The 22,831-nt window shown below is 39.9% G+C and overlaps 1 protein-coding gene across 1 annotated transcript in view; it reads right to left on the minus strand.

Annotated features, from left to right (window-relative positions):
* The window catches only part of nrg3a (neuregulin 3a), a 343,671-nt gene that overhangs the window by 52,446 nt on the left and 268,394 nt on the right, over window positions 1-22,831 (minus strand). The window contains exons 3-4 of the mRNA XM_073481462.1: window positions 10,889-10,962; window positions 7,316-7,318 (exon numbers count right to left, since the gene is read on the minus strand). Of these exons, the coding sequence (XP_073337563.1) occupies window positions 7,316-7,318; window positions 10,889-10,962 (77 nt within the window). The remainder of the gene's footprint in view (window positions 1-7,315; window positions 7,319-10,888; window positions 10,963-22,831) is intronic.

Here is a 22,831-nt window from a genome sequence, read left to right on the forward strand (position 1 = left end):
AGGGAGCCAGGAGATGCCCAGCTGGTCATTGAGGCACACCTGCAGCTAATTAACCTCTGCCTATACGTGTGTTTCAAGAGAAGCTGACAGGGGAGGGCTATCAGTAGCAAATTGCCAAAGCCCTGTTGTGCACCAGGAACCTGGAAATGCTGGGTCTAAATGACACTGCCACTTTAGCTCTGAAAGACTGCAATTAGCCTGTGGACAGGTGAATGGTTCCAAAAAAGGCTGATACTGATTCTAGCAGTCTCTCAGCAGTCGTGTGGAGCTCAAAAAATATATGCACAAAGAAAACACACCTTTCTTCATGGGTTACAGTCTGAACCACAGTGAAAGTAAAATGGATAAAAAACACATGTTGGGAACATGAAATTTCCATTGGCAACAGCCCTGCATCACATCGTCTGCCTGCAGAGAAGTCAGTTTGTCATGCAGCAGGCATCAGACAGTGTGTGTAACTTGGCAAGCTCAGGCTGAGGACTGAACTTTCATGAGAATCTGCTGCCACCATCTGTAGTAGCAATATTTTATTGTCTTCCCATCTTCTCTACGGCTCTCGCTACCAAAAAAGTACAGCGAGGAAGTGCAACCAACACATGGAGAATGTGATCTTGTACCTGCTAGGTCTTAGCATGATTGCGCATGTGCAGCACTTTAAGGGAATTATCATAAACTGTAACACTATGACCGTGCTTTGGTCACTGGAGACTCTGGCAAAGTCCACAGTGTTTCAGCCCAGTCGCTAAAAAAGATGTTGGAATGATATGTTTTTTGAAAACTGCGAATATGTTAAATTTGTTGAAGGGGGTGGCAGGTGTGTGTCAGTTTGGCAAAATGGCTGCCAAGCAAGAGACCACTGGTCAAGATGTTTTAACATTTGTAAATGGGAAACCAGCAGATATTTTCCTGCTGTGTTAGTGGCAAAAAAAACCTGGATATTTTTGATGAGACATCCTAAAAATATGCAGCCCAAACTGGGTATGTTTAACAAGATGTCAGGACCATTTACAGTCATGTTTGTGGCAACATGACCCGGCAAGCCAAAACATGTCCTTTTCCTAACCCTAACCAGAGGTCAGAACTGCCTTTTGTCACGACATAAAATTGAAAATTGAACTCAAGACATGAGAAGCTGCAACATAAAGACAAGTGAGGTTTCAACTTATCTGTGGTTTGCAGAAAAGTACATTGCCAACATTCATTCTTGCGATTGAGTTGGTTGTTCACATCTTCACTTACGCCAACAAACAGCATTCTTAGAGCCCCACAAGGACATCTCAGACACCAGAATAAGACATTTTCCAGAGGCTTTTCCCGCCTCCACTGACCCCGATTCTCTCAACTTCAGTATCTGCTCTATGCACCACACTGTTGATCCATTAACCCCTCTCTGTGGTGTATGTATGTATCTGTTGAGCTGCTCTAACCCCCTGCCGAGGGGCTACACCAGCCCCTCCTGTTCTTCCTTTATGCTTCAGTCATGACATTGACAACTAAAGTCTTTTTTTCACAGCAGACATTTTGACTTATCATGGCAGGAAAACCATGGTATGGAACCAGCAATGCACACGTCCGGACACGCTTGTTGTTGATGCAGATTTTGAGTCACAGTGCTATTAAGGTTCTCTTTCCGTCAGTGGTGTTGGAAAATGAGATAAAAAGTAAGTGTCCGGACGTGTGCATCACTTTTAAGTGTCCTCTGGAAAAAAAAAAAGAAACAAAAAAGTGTCCTCTGGAAACACTTCCGTTGTGTTGCGGTCTATTTGCATCGCTTTTTTCTAATGTGTTGTGTTGTGGTCTTTGCAGCGCGTTTTCTAAATGCTGTGCATGTGTTGTCAAATTGATGAAGATGTTTTCTTAATTTGCTTGTGTTTTGTCTTTTTGCATGTGTTTTCTTAAGTTGCAGTGCTGTGAGCTCTCAGGGCCACCGTAGGGAAGGGATGAAGAATAATATTAATGTGTAAGGCTGAATCTTTTCATCTGGTTTCAAAGAGACCTGCTGTCAAATAGAGGCTTCTTTTCTTGTTTTTAATGGGTAGTCTCAGTGTGAATGCTGCAATTTCCTTCACCCCGGACACACACCAATTAAACTCAAAGTAGTCTGTGCGTCTGCAGCTAGAGCTTCATACAAAGCAAGCAATATTATTTCTAACATTATAAAGTACAAAATCTTGATCTGGTTTCACTCTGCCCCCGGTGATTGTTAGGCATTAAAGAAACCCACATCTTTCACATCTGAAGAGCCAGACTAGTTCAGACCCCCTCTGGCTTTGGTATCGAAAGGATGTCAAGCCAAAGACTTGACAGTTCTTTATCCATATCCTGGTAGGTTGGATTTGCCTTGCCAAAATAAGTCAGTATAAGAAGGAGGCTTGATACCAGAGCTGATGTAGAGACATCAAGTACTTCTGAGCGTTAAGCCAGCTCTTTTCCTCCTCGTCTTTCAGATGGTGAGAATTCAACAAGATGCCTCATGAGACTCTGCTTCTCACTTCCCAACACTGTGTGGGAATGTCAGGATGGAGAACCATGCAGAAATACAAATGCAAAAAGTAGAGCACAGAACCAACACACATCTTTGCACACACACAAACACAAACATGCACTTATGGGAATGTGCCAGCATTACTTGAGGAAGCTAAACCAACGTCTACCAACTGTTTACAAATCATGAATGTGTTTTAAAAGTATGACAAACGTTTTTTTTTTGTTATTCTAAATCATCAATTCTTATACTTAAAGCCCCCATGCGTAAGATTTCAAAATGTCTTGCGTTGGTAACTTTTGGTAGTTATATAACAAACTTTGAAAGACAGCAAAGCCCCACTGTCCCGATGTATTCAAAGACAGGTATTTTAAGCCAAGACACAATCTTTTCCTAACCCTAACCAAGTGGTGTTTGTGCCTAAACCTAACCACACCAGACTGACATTTAAAACTTAAATAAGTAATAATAATAATAATAATAATAATAATAATAATACAATTTTAAACTGAACATAAAGAAATGGAAAGTTTCAACATATCCGTGGTTTGCAGAAGAGTACATTGCCAACAGTTATTTGGCAATTGGGTTTCTACAGGACACGGTGATTAAATCTTTCCTTTCCAAGCTGTTGATAGTGTTTCAAAGAGACTGTCCTCAAGACAGCAGCATGTGTTGTTTCTTCAAATGCCTTAACATGCATATGTTTATCATTACCTCACAAGAACCCCTTTGAGAGGAGTGTGGATGGATATCAGAGATATCCTCGTGAGTCCATGGCTCATGTCACAAGTGTGCACCTCTGTGGATTGCCTTATCTTGCACCAGTGTTTATGTTCATGTCCACTCTCTGTATGTACAGTACACAGTATAGTTATATACATGATATACAATTTTGGGCTTCTGGCTTTCATTGACATCCTTGCACTTTACTTGACTAGCTTGCACTCTGTTCCCAAACACCCACATAATCTATTTGAGCCTGTATTTATCCATGCCTTTGCTAAATGATAAAGCGAGATACTAATACATCAACAGTGTCAGATTGATTCCCAAATAGTCTAAAGGTTCAGGGTCATCTATAGAGCATCACCCCTGGAACTCATATGTTCACTGTTTTGCACAAGGACTTAATTCATCCCATGGACATTCACACCAAGGATTTCCTACATCTGTAGTTATATGATTGATATTTTGTTGTGAGCATTACTGCTCTGCTCAAGCAAAAAATGTTTTTTACAGTTGTGACTAAACAACATGTATCACATGCTTAGTAGAGCATTGTTGTAACAATCCAAGGTGACTCGCATTGCCTTTGCTTCAACAGTTGGCTGGAGATAAAAACATAAAGCTTAAAGCAATCACACATTTTATGCTACCTTTATATCATAGGGATTGAAACGAGCATACAACCTGAAGTCTAGGGCTGTATTCTCTGGGAAATTGGACTTGCATGATTACTGCAATGTTATCATCTGTGCTGCACACAAACCTGCCAAGCATGAAATCAGATCTCATAAAGATAGTGTGAATTAAATTTGTCTTCAGATTTAAATCTCTAAATCTCACTCTGTGTGTCTACGGGGTGTGATACGATGCATGTACTGTACTGTAGATGAAAATATGCTGATTCTGACTCTGCCTTGCAGCACTGTAAAACTAGACTGTGTCAGGTCCCAGGCCTTTGATTCTGAGGGCTTGAGCATGTTTTTTTTCCCAGTGTGTTCAAGACAATGATTGCGGAAAGGGCTGTGTCGATGATGAAAGTAGTAAAGAAAAAGATTGAGGTAGAGCAGAAAAAGAGAGGGAGCACTATTCAAAGAGAATACATTTAGCTCCTGAATACTGTATTACCCTGTGAAAGTTCCTAAGAATGGGTAGTGCCAATCAGCAACCTCCCAGTTTGAACAACAAAAGATGTCTCGACAACAAAAAGCGGCTTGAACTGCCTTTCTTCCTCTGACATACTGTATGTAAGGATGACAACAAAAAGCCTTTGTTACTCTCTGACAGATTAAGAGGAAACCTAAACAAATCTTTGATCTCAAACACATCCCATCAAGTGAGTTGGGTGACGAACTGTGTGTGGAGCCTTGTAAGCATTTTGAGAACTAAATGTATGAGTCATGCACAAGCCCCAAGATATTCTGTTCTAGTCTGAAGTTAGCTTTTACATGTGAGAGTTTTAAAGCTTTTGTTTCAGACCCGGTTAGCTCTGAGCTACAGCTACTCCGAGTCTGTTTTACTGTCTATTAACCAGAAGGTGGTATACAATATTCAAGCTGTTTGTTTTGACCGTCAGCTTTGTCGTTTATCTGATTAAAACCTTAAGGTTGAAAAGTTCCTTGTATCCTTGGAGCTTGCAAAAACCATGTACTGGCAACCTCTCCTTTTTCCTTAGTATGCTGTTGGATGAGAACACTACCTTACACCGGTACAGCTTCTTTGCCTTGAATTATTCAACCTGTGAGATCCTTCTCATACCGTATTCGAAACAAAAAGTGAAAAGGTTGATGCTCATTTGAGATTTCATTTTTGTTGCACCTTGTAAGAGCACCCTGGGTCTGTTAAATCAATAAAACCATTGTGTGATGAGGCTATAAATCAATAAATGATTTGTCTACATTAGTCCGAAATACTTTTTCTGTTTTTTATCATATAAATAATCAGTTTTCCTTCTTTGTCCACTGAATGTAACTTTAAGGTTGTTCAAATCATCTTTTTTTATGCTTTACTGAATTAAATATCCAAACCTATGACTTATTGTATTTAATGGCTGCAGCAGTCCATCAAACGGAAACATTCCAGATGTTTTATATATCATTTTATTCAGCTTTCCCCCCAAATTTAGCCTGACATATGTGGTGTCTCTGGAAGCATTGGGCTTTGCACTAGAATCTAAAATAAAGTTTTCGGATGAACAATACAAAGAATATGTTTCTTAAGTGACTTGCTTTTCACAGTATAGATTACTTCAAAGTCAGTAGAGTGTTTTTTGCTATCGCATATTTAAGTGTTTCCTGTAAGTAAAGGCAGTTAGGGAGGGATTGTTATCCAGCTCCCTGTGAACAAAGTTGGACCAGGATGGAACAACACAGCCTCCCAAAAGACAGAGGCTGGTTTGTTGATAGGGAATACAGTACCAAGGTGGTTTTCTAGCTGGGTTTGGCCCCCCTGGGGCTGTGTCAGCAAAAAGGACCTCAAGCTGCATGGCTGCAAGCTAACTACTTAACGGAAGCTACATTAACAACATTTACTGGTAAGCTACCAGTAATTGTCCATCGGGAATCTCCATAAATCACCTTGGTACTGTAACTGGCCTCAAGTCATTACGTCCAGTACAGTCCCGGTCCGAAGGTTTTCGTTGAGGCTGCTGCTGCTGATAAGCAAAAGTTTTGTACAAACTATAGAGTTGTGTTTTCGCACAGGTTATAAAGTTGTGTTCTTGTATAGTAACGCATGAGGCCTGGTCCCCAGAAACACTGTGCTCTGACAGCATCCTTCTTTTAAGGCAGGATGAATCCTCAATATTTTTTATTGTTTTCAAACTCTAAAATACCATCAAGACTACCAACAAACTTTTTGCAAGAGCTGGGTCTGATCCTAGCTCATAGGTAAGATATGGTAGCATCGGTTATTGGAGCGCCCGTCTAGCGCAGTAGTATAAAGAGTGAGAAAAGCCAGAGTGGTTGGGGGGGGTGGCTGGATGAATTTAGTTATTTGAACCCATACCATCTTTTCCTTCACCTTATGAAGTAGCTTTGATGCCAAAACCTGACACTAGAGGGGCAGGTAGAGCATCATAGTTTCAAGCTTTAGCCCAGGCTTATTTGACGAGTTGGGAGCGAGAACGTGATGATCATTGTGAATCGTACATCTTTGGGTTGTGGAGAGCTGGCCAGACAAAACAAGACATCTGAAAGCTTTTTCTCTCAGAACTTGTGATAGATATTTTCCACTAGTTGCTGCCTTATTTCATAGTATGTTTTTTTTCCCTCCTCCCTCTTGAATTTGTCTGTTAAATGTTTTACATGCAGTAACTCTGTCTGGCAGTCATTCATGTCTCACATTTCATTATTGATCTTGGAGCTTTTTATGTAGTACCATAGTGCAGTTTCAAATACCAGTTTTTTTTTTCAACCATGTTCTAAATAATTTAAACTGCAGTGCTGCTTGTTATGTTTAGAAGACAAGCATGTCTCTCTCTCTCTCTGTCTTGCCTTGCAACTCATTGAGTTTGTAAAGCCACTGGAGTCATGACTCTCCCTTTGTCCTCTGAGAGCCTGAGACAGTGTGATAGCCTAACCCAGAAGATGCCTCCACTTTCATCCAGCATCTCTCCTCCTCGCTCACGCCCTTCGCGTCCTTCCCTTCCTTCGAGACTGCGGTGTGCCAGAGGTCCTTGGCATCATTTGTCTGCCCTGCTGGTGAACCTTTTTAGCTGGCACAATTCAAGCCTCAGTCCATCTGAGGCCTGTGCCACTTAGTGTTAGGAGATGAGTTGGACAGAGAACTGTAGGCTTGGGAGAAGGGATGAGGTCTGACGCTTGGACAAGATGCGTGTCGAGGAAAGGATGGCACGGAGGAGGTTAGCAAGAGACAGATGGGGGCGAAAGGGGGCCGTCAGTAGGGAAATTTGGAAGAGGGAACAAGGATGTCAACACTGAGGCAAGCTCGAACACGAGACACAAAGGTAACCCGGGAAATTAGGATTTGATGAGCTGCGAGCAAAGGAGTCAAAGAGTGATGCTGTGACAAGATTATCTGAGGAGTGAGGAAAGAAGAGGGTGGCCACAATCTGCCACTCTTCTTTTCCAATTTTGCACTTACCAACTTTTTGAAGCAGGAAGAAGTAAAATGGGAAGAAAAGGAAGAAAGACAAAGGTGGTGTTACTAAAGAAAAAAATAAATCCATAGGCTATATGTCATTGTATGTGTAGCAGAGAACAGAAACAGGGACTTGTCAGAAATAAAGAAGGTAGTGGAGAGAGGGATCGAAGCCAGCGAGAAGAATGACCTAAAAGGAGGCTGATCAATCCCAACCATCAGGAAATGAATTGAGGATAGAGATTTGGCAGAGAGTTGGAGAAAGTGGCAAAGAATAGATGAATGAGATCAGAATTGAATGGGAGAAAGTGGTGTGAGCTAAAGCTGATACAAACAGAAAGGTTTCAGGGGTTCAGGTGGAGTGCCAAAAAGAGACTTTACTGTTTATTTTACCCCCATTCCTCAGTAATGCCTTGGTAACTTCCAGACAATTTATATGGAAATTCACCTGAAAGAGTCACTGCTTATTAGATTAATAATAAGTATGTCATTTAGGCGAGAAAACCAATTTGAAGTTATGGTTGAGATTGGTTTGTTCGAGAACAACTTTGTTTCTTGTTGACAAAACTCAATTCTTTTCACCCCTTTGAGGTGTTACAAGCAGATCCTTGGGCTTCATTTAATAAAACACAAGGAAGATTTGCATGGGACCAGGAGGGGACCTCGTGTGATTTAAAAAGGGAAGTCTACTTTCTGCATGTGTTATAAGCATAAATACACATCGGCAGCTCATTTAAATCAAAACGCGGATACTTTGTGGCTGTACTGTAAGACGACAACCTTGTGTTGCTCCTCAGCTGCTCTGTCATCAGTGTATAAACATAATTATAGCCAATCTAAGAGTACAGCTTTTAACTGCTGTTAAACATATTATGAGCTGTGTTCAAGTTTCATACTTATTCCATTGTCTGTCAACAGAAAACGAATGTTAAATAAAATCACAGAAATGCCGATTCGCACGTGCATCTTTTTTTCAACCATAACTCTTAAAATATTGCTGAAACTGTGTCACATATTGGACACAAAATAATTATTTTACAGGCCATAATTTTGATGGTATCCATAAAATGTCATACACTGGGAAACCATCAGAATAAACCTTTGACACAAATTAATTTTTTGAAGGCAAATTTATTTATGTCAGACATGTGATTGCTTTTTACCTAATTTTAATTTGAATGCTTGCTTAAAACAATATATATATTAAATGACTCCAATTGGGATCAGGTGCAGAAAATGCAGCCCAGTCGGCAGAATAAAATGTTAACAGTTAACGTTTCTGCAAACCACTGAGACGCTGACATTTGTCATGGCCTTAGTGTCATAGTGACATTTCAACAATATGTCATATCACATTGAAATGACATGTTAATGGCCAGACTATGGCTCATATCAGGAGGTGGAGAGGACAGTGGTTGAGTTACAGTTCAAGACTGTGTTTCAACATTTGTAACTGAACTGAACACTGGATTTGTGATGAGACCATGGGACAATTCCAATCCATGTTCGGTGACAGAAAACAGTTATTTTTGGCAAGATTTGGGAAATGTACAGCTATGTAAGTACTGACCAAAACAGGTGGGCTATTTTACAGCTAAACATGTTTTCCTTTCCGTAACAAAGTGGATTTAGTGCCTAAAAACCTCACCAGACCATAAGCACAGTGTTGTCACAACATAACATGGAAAATTGAACCTGAATAAATAAAAAAAGTTGCAAAATAAAAATATTGCAAAGTGTCACCTTATCTGTGGTTTGCAGAAACTTACCTTGCCAACATTAACCCTGGCAGCTGGGTTGATTAAATGTCGAGCTGATACAACTTCAGCAGGTCAAAAGCTTTGAAGGGATTTAAAATTCCACAGAGAAGATATAGGACCTCTTAAACATGTTCAACAGATATAAGAGCAACACAATTAACAACTATTTCCATCTGACATTTGACAAATTGTTAGAGTGATGAAAATGGTAACAGTTCTTAGCCACCAATACGTTCAGGTCAGCAGGTTTGGTGTACAAACAAAGCGATGGGTGTCACTTCAGTGAACACAAATGTTGTTCTAACAAGGACAATTACCCTAATACTTGCTTGGAATTAAAAACCTCATTACGGAGACTTAATTAATGATCTGGAAAGTAAAGGATATTAACAAAGAGCAAATGATAACAGTGTTGTTGCATTTGCTACTTTTAATTTACATGTCTCATTTATGGCACATTTATTCCCTGCAATCAAGCTTAGCATTTCATTTTAATAATCAGTAAGTTGGATTTCATAATGTTACCACAGAGGGGGATTTTTGGACTTTGGACAATTATGAGGTAAAAACCAAAAGTCCGTTTACAGTAAATGGTGCTATTACAGCATGCTCCTTGTTAGTGCCCCAGTGACGAGGTTGCATATTTTTTGTAATGAGCTGAGAGGAAATGAGAAATTCCTACCTCAGCTAAACGACATGAGAGGACTGTGTCTTTGGGAGATAAAGAAATGAGATACGTGACATTAGAATGAGTAGAGTATTTGATGTAGCAGGGGATAAAAGAGAAAACAAAAAGGTAATACAGGGACAAATTATAAAATAAAAGGGAAGGGGAGGGGGAGAATATGAAAGAAGACAGAAGAAAAGCTGTGAAAACATAATCATTACTTTAACATTAAAGAAAACCTGAAGACTGTTTGGAGTTGTTGAATGTATTTTTTTTTTCTCAAGTATTATGCAGTAAATTCAGCTTCGTTGCTTTACGTTCACTGTTTTCATTTGTAAAAAAGAAAAAAAAGAAAAAAACAATTAAAATTAAAATTATGATGATTGATTCCAAAATTAGAGTCACCTAAAAATAATCTGCAGCAGTTCTGTTTCACTGTGTGTATCAGCGCATGTAACAGTCATTGGTTTGCAGAAATAGACCCACATCCCTGCTGTTTTAATCAGGGACTTATTCTCACCTGGGATTCCAGGTGAATGCAATTAGTTTAACTGCATTTATCTAGGTGATTAAAAAAAAGAAAGAAGAAGAACAAAAACAAACACAAAAAGAGCAGAACTCTGGCCTCTGAGGATCTGCATTAAAACCCATTGATATGAGATATGCATACTAGATGTAAAATGTAATTACCTCTCTGACTTGTGGTAAGAGAAGAAGCAAACTTTTGCTGCATTTCCAAAGAAATAAAATAGATATTTCGAGGGGAATATGCAGCAAGTAAAATTTCTAGGTGTGAAAATATTTGCATTTCACACAAACTGCTGATTTGAGTGCTCCTGGTATTGTCACCAAGCTAATATTATGAATTACTCTTGAGGGATGTTTGCACAGCAGAGTTGAGAACTTGGTAGCTTGGACACGTACAGCAAACACTGATATATGAAAACTTGATGTTTTTCCCTGCAGTGCCTTATAAATGTGGATCAGCACTCTAAGAGTAAATGTTCATCCAGTTGAAGCTCATCAGAATGAACTCAGAAATACGACCCTCTTCGTTTCCCCTTGTGTTTACCTTCATAAGTTCAAATTTGATTAAAATAAATTGTTAAAATAAACAGTAAAAAAACAAAAACAAATGTGGACTCTTACTTGGGTCAGAAAGGATGGAGTCTGTCTTGGGCAGAAACTGGTCACAGCGGATTCCCTGGTAGCCTTCTCGACACCTGGTGGAGAAAAAAACAAACAAAAAAAAAACATCAGTTAAGCGAGGGAATGAATGCCACTACAACTGACGTGAATGCAAGATGCAAATAAACTTCCTCCACATGTTTACAGACAGATGTAGGTGAGGCTCAGTCCTCCTTGAAGGGAGCTGAACTGCAAGAAAGTGCAAAGTAAGGCAAGCTGACAGGAAAATATGAAAAGTGAGGTGATCTTTACAAAATAATTTTCTTGAAGAGGACATCTGTCTTTTCAGCAAAAATCCCAAATTGGGGCTGCAGCAGAAAAGGAACTTCCGATCCCCATTAAGTGAGACCCCCATGACCTTTCTCCGTGTGAAGCTAAATGAGTTTCAGGTTAAAATGAAATCTTCACAGAACACATCCAACGATGAATCAAAAAGTAAAACTTTCTCCCATAAAAAGTAAGCAGTGAGAACTGTGTGAGCTGAACTTGCCAATGACATAAATCTGCTGTGAAAAAAATAAAAAAAATCTCTTCCTTTCTTCTCTTAACCCCTACGAGCCAGCAAGAGAAAGAAGTCCTGATGAAGAGTGCTCAATTAATTTAAGACACATTCAATGGCTTTTTGGATAGTCCTCAAACTTTACAGAAAACTGTTGAATTTGATTGGCACATTTGTGAGAGCGCCATTCGAGAGGCAATGATCATTAAGCAGCTAATGAATTCTGAAATGTGCTCAGGCTGTTCTTCAGCTAATGCCCAAGGAAAAGGCTTTGCATTACGAGGATGTGTTTTTAATTAATTTCAGCTCAATAAATATATCCTTATCAACATATTTAAGTGTAAGTGTGTCTTACGGAGCACAGATATGGCATGGAGGCTGAAATGCCAGTGTGCAGTGTGAAGCCTAATTGGATGCCTCACTTGGTGTCGATATCAATCTTTGCCTCTGGCCATTTGTACCTTGCTCGCTGCTCTGTTTTTCTGAGTTCCTCTTGAGGAAAATACAAGTCTCATACATGCAAATATTACAGAAACTTCAGCAACAGAGGTAGTTTGTGCTGCCTCTCCAGATTAGACCATATCTATTCAATCTATCATTCGGTCACTTTCTCGACTATTCTGTTTCACTAAGTCTCAGTTTTTCTCTTCTACCCAGCATGCATCCAAATTCCTCCCCTGTTTACCCCTGTGGCTTTGTTTCATTGACACTCCTGGAATTAATCTCTATCTGCTCTGACAAGTTGACAGCAGAGCAAGTATACATATTCTAGCGGGCCATGCTTTTGGAAGCACCCAACTGAGATAACATCTACGTCCACGCAGACAAAACACCAAAGCTTTGCATAGCTGTCGAGCTTCCCGAACAAATGTAGTGTGACATATCATAGATTTAACTCCATGCACAATGACAATCGCTGCCTTCTTTTTGTCTTTTATCTACAGTGAGTGATTTTTAATTATTAAATGAGCTGCAGTAGGCGGGGGGGAAGATGCATTTCACTGTGCAAGCCAGTGATTTTGCTGTTGGGAGTGATGCATATGGTGAGACGTACGTGAGAGTCTATGACATAAACAAAAAAGTTACAGTAAATATTTTGTTATGAACTTAAACTGAAGCATTGAATTGAAGAGCCTGTGTGCATAATACAAAATGCTAGATTTTTCAGTGTGTTTGAGTACACAGTATTGTCCCACATTGCAATGCACAGGGGAGATGAGGGATGTGCTCACAGCTGCAGCACATTAAAATAAATTGCGGTGGTGAGACAGATCCAGAAATATAATAAAACAAACAAAGTAAGTGCATCTTTAGAAACACATTTTCTCTTAAGTTTTATTGGCATTGACATTTGCAAACTGACTGACAGTCCCACACATACTGTATCGCTTCTTTTCCTGTAGTACAACAAGGTAAAACTACAATGATTTCTTATATAATAACAACAAGAACAGTATACTATGACAATGAGTATTTGTACATGCAATAGTATACCACAAGTCAGCCCGAGTTTACTGTATATAGTTGATTGAATTTAGCAAAATACCAACACTGTATCCCATTTTCTGTATGAAAGGCTGCATATACCAAACATAACACATACAAGTAGAGGACTGGTCTATTTTTGAGCTTAAAGAGTCTGGGACACATACACACCACTTATGCATTGCTCTCACACATGGTGTAGCCAGTTTCATTGATTACAGTGGACGGGCAGTGATGCATCAACTGCTCCTCGAATGATCTGCGTACATCACGTGTTGAGCCTTTTACCGGGGGGCCACTACTGAAAATGCGAACCTGTTAACACATTTTGTTTCCCCTTTGTTTTGTTTTTTTCTATGACGTCAAAATGTCTTCTCTTCTTCCATGAAGAAGGTTGATTGTGTGTCTGTCAGGGCAAATGAGGAAACTTGAATTGAACAGAACAGACATTCGTTATCGCTAAAGTTAATAGTAACACCTGTGCACCTGTGGAAAGCTTTTAGTAGGTTTATAACCATTCTGCAGCTGGAGTGGCACTACAAGTGAATATTAATGAGCATTCATTGATAACCTGACACGACTTAATCACAGTCACTCAGAAGCAATGTGAATGCAAATTGGATCTCAAAGCCAACTTTCAACATTGTTTTCAGTTGAGTAACCCAAGAGCCCATTTTCATTTTGTCAAGTATGTGGTTTAGAAAACAACTGCACAAAGCACTTACTGAATGTATTTCCGCTTCTTTTAGTCACATTCATCACAGCATAGCACCTCGCTGCTGTACAGAAGCCTCAACAATGTCATCATTTCTCACAGCGTCCGTATTGCTGGCTGTCCTTCAAGTTAGTTGTTCTCAGCTTGTACTGTTGCGATGTCTGATGCCAAATATGTGTTGTGTGGGAGCAGGAGAACAAAACACACACAAACAAACAGTCGCCTTGTTCTGAAGACACGATCGGAGTCAAAACTCCAGTGAAAGTGGTTTAAATGTTGTCAGTCTTCAGGTTCCTTTTTAGATGCTTTAATTCAGCATCAAAGTCCAACCGGTCACATACGGACCCTTCTCTGTGCTGAATGTGTAGTCATTTAACAGCTCCCCATGACACTGTGACCTAAGCTGACTAAACTTTGACAGGAAGAAACCTTTGTAACACCAAGTGGAGGAGAAAAAGATAATTAAAAGAATGAAGGCTTAACATGGTGACATTGTCTGTGTGTCGTGCTCATTAGGGGGGAACTGTGGCAGTGAGGAGCATGCAGCTAAACTGAACTGTGGCAACACAAAATACTTCAAGGCAACAGAGATCACAATTCAATTATGCACAAATGCGAGGACATACTGCTCTTGCTGTGTGGCCGTGGGTGACACAAAAAACTGCTGTAATATCCTTCTTTATCACGTCGAGCACTGTGCAGTATATACAGTTGTATCCCCCAAAAAACGTTCCTTTTCTTTTGCCTGTGTGTTTCCAGCAGAGATCAAAACACTTCAGAGTGCTGCTCGAGAGAGCTCGAAGGAGAGAATCTAAGAATGGATGAGAGACAGTCGGAGGGTATTGAAGAGTTGCATGCCTTCTAATTAGCACCATAGTCATTAATTAAAAGAAAATAGGAAGAGACCGCATGCATGCATGTGAGTGAGCACGCGTACGTGTGAATCGCTCACAGTAGCACAAGGCAGCACGGGGAATGGGATAAATATAAACATGCTGCCTGGAGGATGATGAATTCCTGCAAATGGAAGTGTGAAAAGGCGCTGGTGCACACAGACACACATGCATATGCATAACAGTATGTGGAGAGGAAGAGCAGATCCTGTTGGAGCTGTTCGAAAGTTATCCACGACTGTGGGAGAATGTGACGTTTTTATCCTGCGATGTAAACTTCATGTTTATTTTAACATTTTAATGTAATGATATTTTTACCCACTTTCAGTCAACCTCTGTTTACATGCACACAATGGTTCAGAATTGTACTACTGGTTCAGATCACAATCAAGAAATATCATCAACCATCACCAATCATATACCACATAAACTACAATGGCATTTAGAAGAGTGCATACCTCTGCCAAGGCCCCGCAGTCCCCTTTATCAGCAATTGTACTCGCTCAGATCTCAGTCACCTAAATATGCCAAATTGTTTTCACCAAGATCCATGAGTTATTACTTCTTGGCTGAGACCCACCCTCCATCACGCTTTCGTAGACTACTGTTCAGTAGTTTTTATGTTGTCCCAATGACAAATCAACCAACGAAGACATGGACATGGATGAAAACATGACCATCATTCATTTTCCAGTAAAGTGAAAGTTATATTCTAGCTGGAGTTGCATCCATGACTAGTACATCATGTCCACATTGTTTCCCTGAAAATATATTCGAACTGAAGCAAAAATACCCATTTTTAAGAAACAGGCAACAAAAACAAGAGCCCACATGTGGATTTTTCTTTTTTCTTTTAGCCATGCTCTCTTTTTCAGGACATTACACAGTAACATTCACACTTTGAAACTGCACAGCGGCACTGCAGCAGCTCCAGTTGAGGTTACAAGTGCTTTGCTAAAGGGCGCCTCCGGGATTTCTCCTGCAAATGCCGTATTTGAACTTCTTTAGGCTGCGAATTATGCATGCTACAATCTCTAACTTGCAAAGCATTGTTTAAAGTTTGATCAGATGTCTGGTAAAACTTCTACACTGGTTAAAACTTCTTACAATATTTATAATACATATTTGTTGGATATCTTGGAACAAGATCAAGTCAGGCTGACAGAAGTCATCTATCAGACACTGTGCCCACGTCAAATGTCATGTACGGCCCGGTTGTTTCTAGAATTTTTCCACAACAGAGAACCTGAAAACGGGCAAATGAAGATAGATTTCTGAAATGTTCTTGTCTGTAATGTGGTTGTTTTTTATTACTCTTCCTCTGTTGATACAAGACAAGAAGAATTCATTGTGTCCGCTGATTCCCCTCTCAGATACTAAAGATGTGTGACAAATAAAATAATGAGGTGATTTGCAGTGTCTAACATCAGAAGAAATATTGGAGATACAAACAACCGCTCCTCTCTCCTTGGCAGGATGGCCATTTAGACCAATTCAGTACAGTGCAGCCACACAGCGGCGCGTGGCTCAACGGTCTATTAAAAGGAAATATGCCATAGTGCATTGGTCAGACTGTGACAGGTTCCTTCAATGATCTTCACATTGTGGGCCATTTTCTCAGCATGAAATTCATTTTCGAGGCTGATACACTCCCAGCAAACTGGCCAACAAATAACAGGAACTAGCCGAGGAAAAGTGTTGTTTCTGTCACGGCTGGAGTCTGACCTCACAACAATCTGCTAAGTGAGGAATCCAGAAAAAGTTAAAATCACCAAGGCAACCACATATCTTTTAAATTAAAATGGTTCATGCATCCCAATCTTAATTTGGAAGCTTCAACATTTTTGCATAATGTTTGTTTATTCTTATCTAGGATCTTAAGATTACCCTAAAGAGTAATTAAATGTTTTAAGTGTGGAACTATTTTCACAATCCTCTCCTCACATGCATTAAAGCATACATAAGAATGATCTAATATGTGTCTGACATCATATAATTACCACATTAAAATGACACCAACTCCTTCTCAGACCAGTTGCCAGGATAAAATGTTGGCTCCCTGCAAACCACTGATACGTTCACATCCGTATGTGTTGTTGGCTACGTACTATATTGACAGGTGACTGCCAGTGTGAAGATCATTAAAGGAACCAGTTACAGTCTGACCAATGCACTGTGGCATATTGTCTTTGAACAGACCGTTGAGCCAGGCGCTGCTGTGTGGCTGCACTGTACTGAACTGGTCTAAATGGCCACCCTGCCAAGGAGAGAGAAGCGGTTGTTTGTATCTCCGATATTTCTTTTGATGTTTGACACTGCAAATCACCTCATTATTTTATTCGTCACACATCTTTAGTTCAAGACTGCATTTTAACATTTTTAAGTGCAAAAACCACTGGATAACTTTAATGAGACCTGGAGATCATTTCAAGCCGTGTAAGTGGCGACAAAAACAGGTTTTTAAAGCCAATACAAGTGTTTCTGTCCCTAAACCTAACGAGACCATTAGCACATTGTGACACGATAAGACTGAAAATGGAACCTAAGGAAATGTAAAGTTGCAACATAAAGAAATAGAAAGTGTCAACATATTGGTGGTTTTACAGAAGCACATACATTGCCAACATTTATATGAATACACAAATGTGTTTTACATAACAAGTTTAACTGCTGTACAAAAGATGTCTCCAATTTCACTGTAAAGTCCATTCTCAGTGTATGTGCACCGGAGGCTTCAAGTTTCGAGATAACACTTGTGTATGCTGAATATCGGACCAGGATTGGCTTCCATACTGTTGGTGATGTCACAAATCATGCTCGGAGGTCCGCCTCTTAAAATCATACTAAGCACGGACACATTTTTGGATTTACAAAGGCCCTGTCATCGGTAAATAATTCACATGCTCAGAAAAAGTCTTCACCAAGTTTTGCGAGCAATGAAAATGAAATGAATGAAAAACCAAAACACGGGGCTTCATGTGCAACCAGCAGGAGCAGGTGTAACAGATAATGTTTCATTGTGTTTGCTGTAATTAGGTTTTCAGACAGGATGATGAAGAAAACTGTTTGTTACACTGGATACTCAATGAAATCATATCGTTTGATGTATCAAATCCTAATGTAATCCAATATGTCTGTTAGGCTTAAACAGCAACTTGCTGCTCGGAGGTTTGTTTAATCAGACCTGCAGACAACCAAATACAATTGACAGCCCAGACTTCAAAGGAAGCTTGAGATGATTACTTTTCTACTTTAATGACATTACGTATCTCTCACCCGTCTGTGTTTCCAATCATGCCTCACTTTTTTGATGGGACAGAAAATTGAAATGAAAATCTAGCTTCTCTGGGTATCAAGGGAAGTCGTTCCAGGGTGATTGAAATGCATCTGGGGCGCCATGTCTCAGCCTGACAGTTTATGAGAGGTAAGCAGGGTGTGAAACTGCGTGCGCATTGTATGTGTTGTTATGCAGGTATAAGTATGTGCATATGTGTTTGTATGTCTGTGTTTCACATGTAGACAAAAACAATAGAGTGGCCTCTCTTGGAAGTACTTGTATATATGCATATCCAAGTGTGTATGTGTGTGTGTGTGTGTCTGTATGCATGGTAAGCAGCACAATCCAACTGTGAAATATTTTGCCTGCTGTTTACTCATGAGTGAATATTCTTGGTACAATAAAATACAATAAAAAGAAGAAAAAAATACAATAATTCTTATTGCTGGAGAATGGTATGCCTTTATCATATAGCCTGCAGCAGAGAGATGAGAGGAAACAAGCAGACAGGGAAAGGCAAGCAACTTTCAAAGGTCCCTGCTCGGACAAGAACCAGGGACATTGCAGTTTCTGGTCAGCGCCTCAACCCCTGAGCCAGTGTGCCACGACAAGACGAGTTAATTGGCAAAGTGGACAGTTCAACGCGACAGCTCCGCCGGCCATGTTTTGTGGCCGGAAAGCATAAGAGATTATTCCTACTTCTTGTTTGCAATCAATTTAGGAATTTAGACGTCTTGTTGGAAGTGATTATTTTTTGAGGACATCCAGCTCCTGGACATGCTCTACAGACCACCCATCTTGTTTTTTCAGTAATCCCCTTTCCGTGGGCACACTACTTCACAACTGCATGTAAACCAAATGGAGAATAAGGACAGGAAATTACTATGTGGAGACCAGAGGAAGATGTTTGGCAGCGCATACTGTACGTACCACTATGAACCACCATGTGAAGTCTCTCTGTGTTTGAGCAACCCTATCCCAATGCTGGCATGTTTTCTTTTTTTTCTTGTGATCATTTGGATTCAGCGGATGAGGGTCTCTTCAAACTAGTATTCCTAAAGTGTAGATGGACTCTTTTTCTTGGAGATTGGTTTGAATTCTTCTTTATTGATCCCTCCAAGAACGGCTATACGTTACATGCACATACATGAACACATACACATTCAGGAAACAAAGATAGAGACAGAAACTTTTCAAAAGATAAATGCAGATTGAATTTGAACTTCGGTCGCTATGAACAGGGACAATTTATTCAAGACTGCAGTTGAGGATGTTCTTGTGTTGTGGTCTAATTGTGATCCGATATAGTTCCAGTTTAATTTCTGTAAATGGCCTCTGTGGAGTTATAATAACTTGAGTAGCTTTCTGAGGAAGAACATGTTCCATTTGCAGCAATTTAAGACTTGGTCTAACTAGATCTAGGTGCACGTTGAAGTTCCCTGAGTTCTGTTAAAGTGTAGGCAGGATCCCTTTGGCATGAATGTAAGAGGAAACCTCATGACATTAATGTATCTCCATGTTCACAGTCATCTCCAACATTTTCTTCCTCTTTTCTCTCTGGCTGTTTCCAGTTGTCAGGCGCAACTGACTGCTGAGCTGCTCTTGTATTTGAATAAAACATGCCACATCCCTGAATGTTGCATACATGCCACGGGTGTTTCAAAATGTGTGACCTTTCCTCCATCTCACCATGAGTCCTGTGAGTCCTCACCTCCACCTCGCAACCCTTTCAACAGCGGCAGGAAGTCACTCAATAATTTACAGCTCCACCCAGCCGCTGATCCCAAAATTAAAACAAAAACACTTTCCCTGATGTGCCTAATATTTTATTCTATTCTTTAACCCTCGTATTTTACCTCAGTTCCCTGTTCTGTCTTCTGGCCATCTGCCTCTCCTTCACATATTCCCTGTTCTAGTTAAACAGAAGGGGGACTGGGGTGGAAGATTTCCATTTCGTAAATTTGGTTCAACATGCATGACAGAACTATTTTTAACCCAACTTGTTGTTACACATATGACAGCCAAAAAGGCAGAATTATTGGATTTGTCCAAGCAATCCCTCTCAGGCAAGCAAACATTGTGGTTATGTCACTAATGATTGTCCAGAGAAATCAGACGATTTTAATTCTTGTTTGATCAATTTATGTAAAAAAAACTTTGACAACAAAGACCTGCAATTCGCACCTTACCTCCAATCAGCAGTTAGTGTGATGATGATGGTTACCTAACCTTGAAAGGATATTTAATCTAAAACCTATTTCAGGTGAGATTGAAGCTGAATGAAAGTTTTCAAGCCAGATTTATTGCTGTGTGTTACAGTGTTACACCTAAGCTATGAAGCTAATGTGAGTGGCTTCTGAAGCTGACTTGCATTTCCTCAAATGTCACTAAAATGTGGGAAGTTCTTTGATTTTTCTTTTTAAAGACATACTCCACAGTCTTCACCAGATAAACAGATGTCACATAGAAGTAGTTCTGTGTACATGTGTAGGTTACTTCATATCTCTCAGAAATGAATGACATTTACCGTAGTAGATATAATTAATTAGTCTTTGATACATCCACCTATGCTGTTAAGCCCTTGCCTCAAGTATAGTTCAACATATACAATAGATTCAAGAGGATAAAATGGAAATAAATGATCAAAGTCATTATTAACCGTTCAAATATTGTAACTACTGTAGCATTATCTGCTTTCTACAGTCTTTGCTGAGTGTTTTCACCAAAACGTGGCCAAATACACAGCTTCTATTTGATGTGAGCGATGTTAGCTGTCACAGGCGACTGCAATTTCCTCCGTTCTTTGTGAATGACACGAGGTAACAGAAGCTAGGTCACCAGTGGAATTCACTCTAACCATTGAGAATCAAAGCTGACTCCTCAGTCCTCCATGAAGAAGCAGAATTAGGAACTTGGAGTATTTATTTTCACAATGAACACAAACTTCTTTTTGAGCCAACCGTGTTTCCATGATAACAGCAGTGACACAGCAGGAACAGCAGAGACGACAGCAAACAACAGAAAACGACTAGAATAGACTGTGGATCGACTCAAAGAGCAGCATGATCAAGTGGATTCTCTGTCTGCTTAATAAAGTCCTCCCTGCACACTTCAGCTCTTCTATCTAGTTCAGTAGGAGTCACCTAAGTACCTCTCATACTGCACACTGTAGAAGACTACCATGTCACACTCTATAAATACATTCCTCGTGTCTTATGCAGCGATCTTGATATCGGCTGGAAATACAATTAACGGTGAGATAACGCTAAAATCCAAACCCTTATCTCTTCTTCATTCTGCCCCCTCTCCTCATTTTGTTCTCTTTTTTTCTGACTTTCTCTCCTTATGAATATTAACACTTTATCACTTAGACCACTTATCTCTGTGCTCAATAATTCCCTCCCTCTAAGTCACTTTGATTAGACGGTTTGTTCATTCTGTCGACAGTGGCACCCGCAAAATATCTCTTCATTGCATCTGAATGTTAAAGAGGGGGTGCTGAGGTACTTAGATCGATTAAATTAGCTGTTATCTCTGCCGGCGACAAGCAACAAGTTTTTTACCCCAACCCACCCCACTCAGCAACAGCATCATGTACAGTATGCATAGACATCTGTACGCATAAAATCCTGTATCCGAGGAGGATAATGGGATGTTTGCATGACTGTTGTTTCAAAGCTTATTCGTGCTAAAGAAAATGTTCCCTACTGCAATCTAAGAGTGATTATGGCACCTTCTTCTGGACCTTTTCAAAATGACATTAGACATTAGAAAATAACTTGAACTTGTTTTGATTGTGTTGATTATCTTTTAAGCAGCTAAAAAAGCTGACATTTTGTGACATTATAAACTTTTTTCAGACATATTCTCCTGCAGAAAAGCGCTGGATGACGTGCCTGTGCGATGACAGAAAAAAGAAAGAAACGCTGCACATTAGTTTGGATTGACATAAGCTACCTAGATATCTTAAAACCACGTTAATAGAGGGATGACTACACCACTAACAACAAGTCGATACTAGCAATATTCTGTGTCTGGACAATCTGCTTCCACAAAGGGACTTTTCTGTCTCTTTTATGATCATTTCTGTCCGATAAAGCTCATGACAGACACAGCTAGAATAAGCTTCTTCTCCATTATCTTGGGTACCAAGGTGATGGGTGACATGCCTCCTCCCATATGATTGGTAGTATGAAAAGGAGTGAAAGTGATGACATCGATGCCTTTGTAAAATAGTCAGCGCTCTCTGAAAAGATGCAAAGCAGTGCTATTTCTATATAGATGCTGGCACAAAATAAAAATGCTACACGGATATGAGGCCTTCAGGTTAAGGACACCCTTCTCCACATATTTTTGTATACTCTCGTTCTGAGGAAGGTTTTAGTTAGGCCCCTTATTATTCCAATTAAAGGGACTCTTAAAGCTACAGCAAACAATGATGTTGTACAACAGAACATCCTTTCCTGTTTCAATATGGAAGTGGCCCTGTACAATTCCAGGTCCAAAGGATTTTCCTAGTATGGTGTGAAAAAACTCAACTTGTCTGCAAAGATCCTTCACCCTAACCTCCTCCAACACCTTTTGGATGAATTGGAATGTTGTTTACAAGACAGACGTTATTGCCAAACATCAGTGACCAACCTCACTTATGGTTTTTTTTGTGAGAAGGGGAGAATATCCTGCAGCCAAGCTCTAAAATGTTGTGGGAAATCTGGAACCAGAGGAGCGAGGGTCGTTATAGCAGCAGATTAATGGCCACAGTTTTGGAATGACATGTTCAGCAATCACATGTAGTTAGTCATGCAGTGAATAAGGTTTAAAAAACTGGTTCAGAACAGTTCATCTTACACTCTAACAAACCACACAGATACAATATGTTTGCTATAACTTTGCTATAAACTATAAATTCTCTGCCTGTCCCCTGTTATAATTTGTAGTGCTGAGTGTCGTGCCCCCTGTTTTATTTGTTTTCTACTTTATATTCACTTCTGGCCTTTAGCAGTTGAAACAATGGAAAGAGTGGACCTGCCTGAAT

Source organism: Pagrus major, chromosome 15 (genome assembly GCF_040436345.1).
Source record: "Pagrus major chromosome 15, Pma_NU_1.0".
Taxonomy (NCBI): domain Eukaryota; kingdom Metazoa; phylum Chordata; class Actinopteri; order Spariformes; family Sparidae; genus Pagrus; species Pagrus major.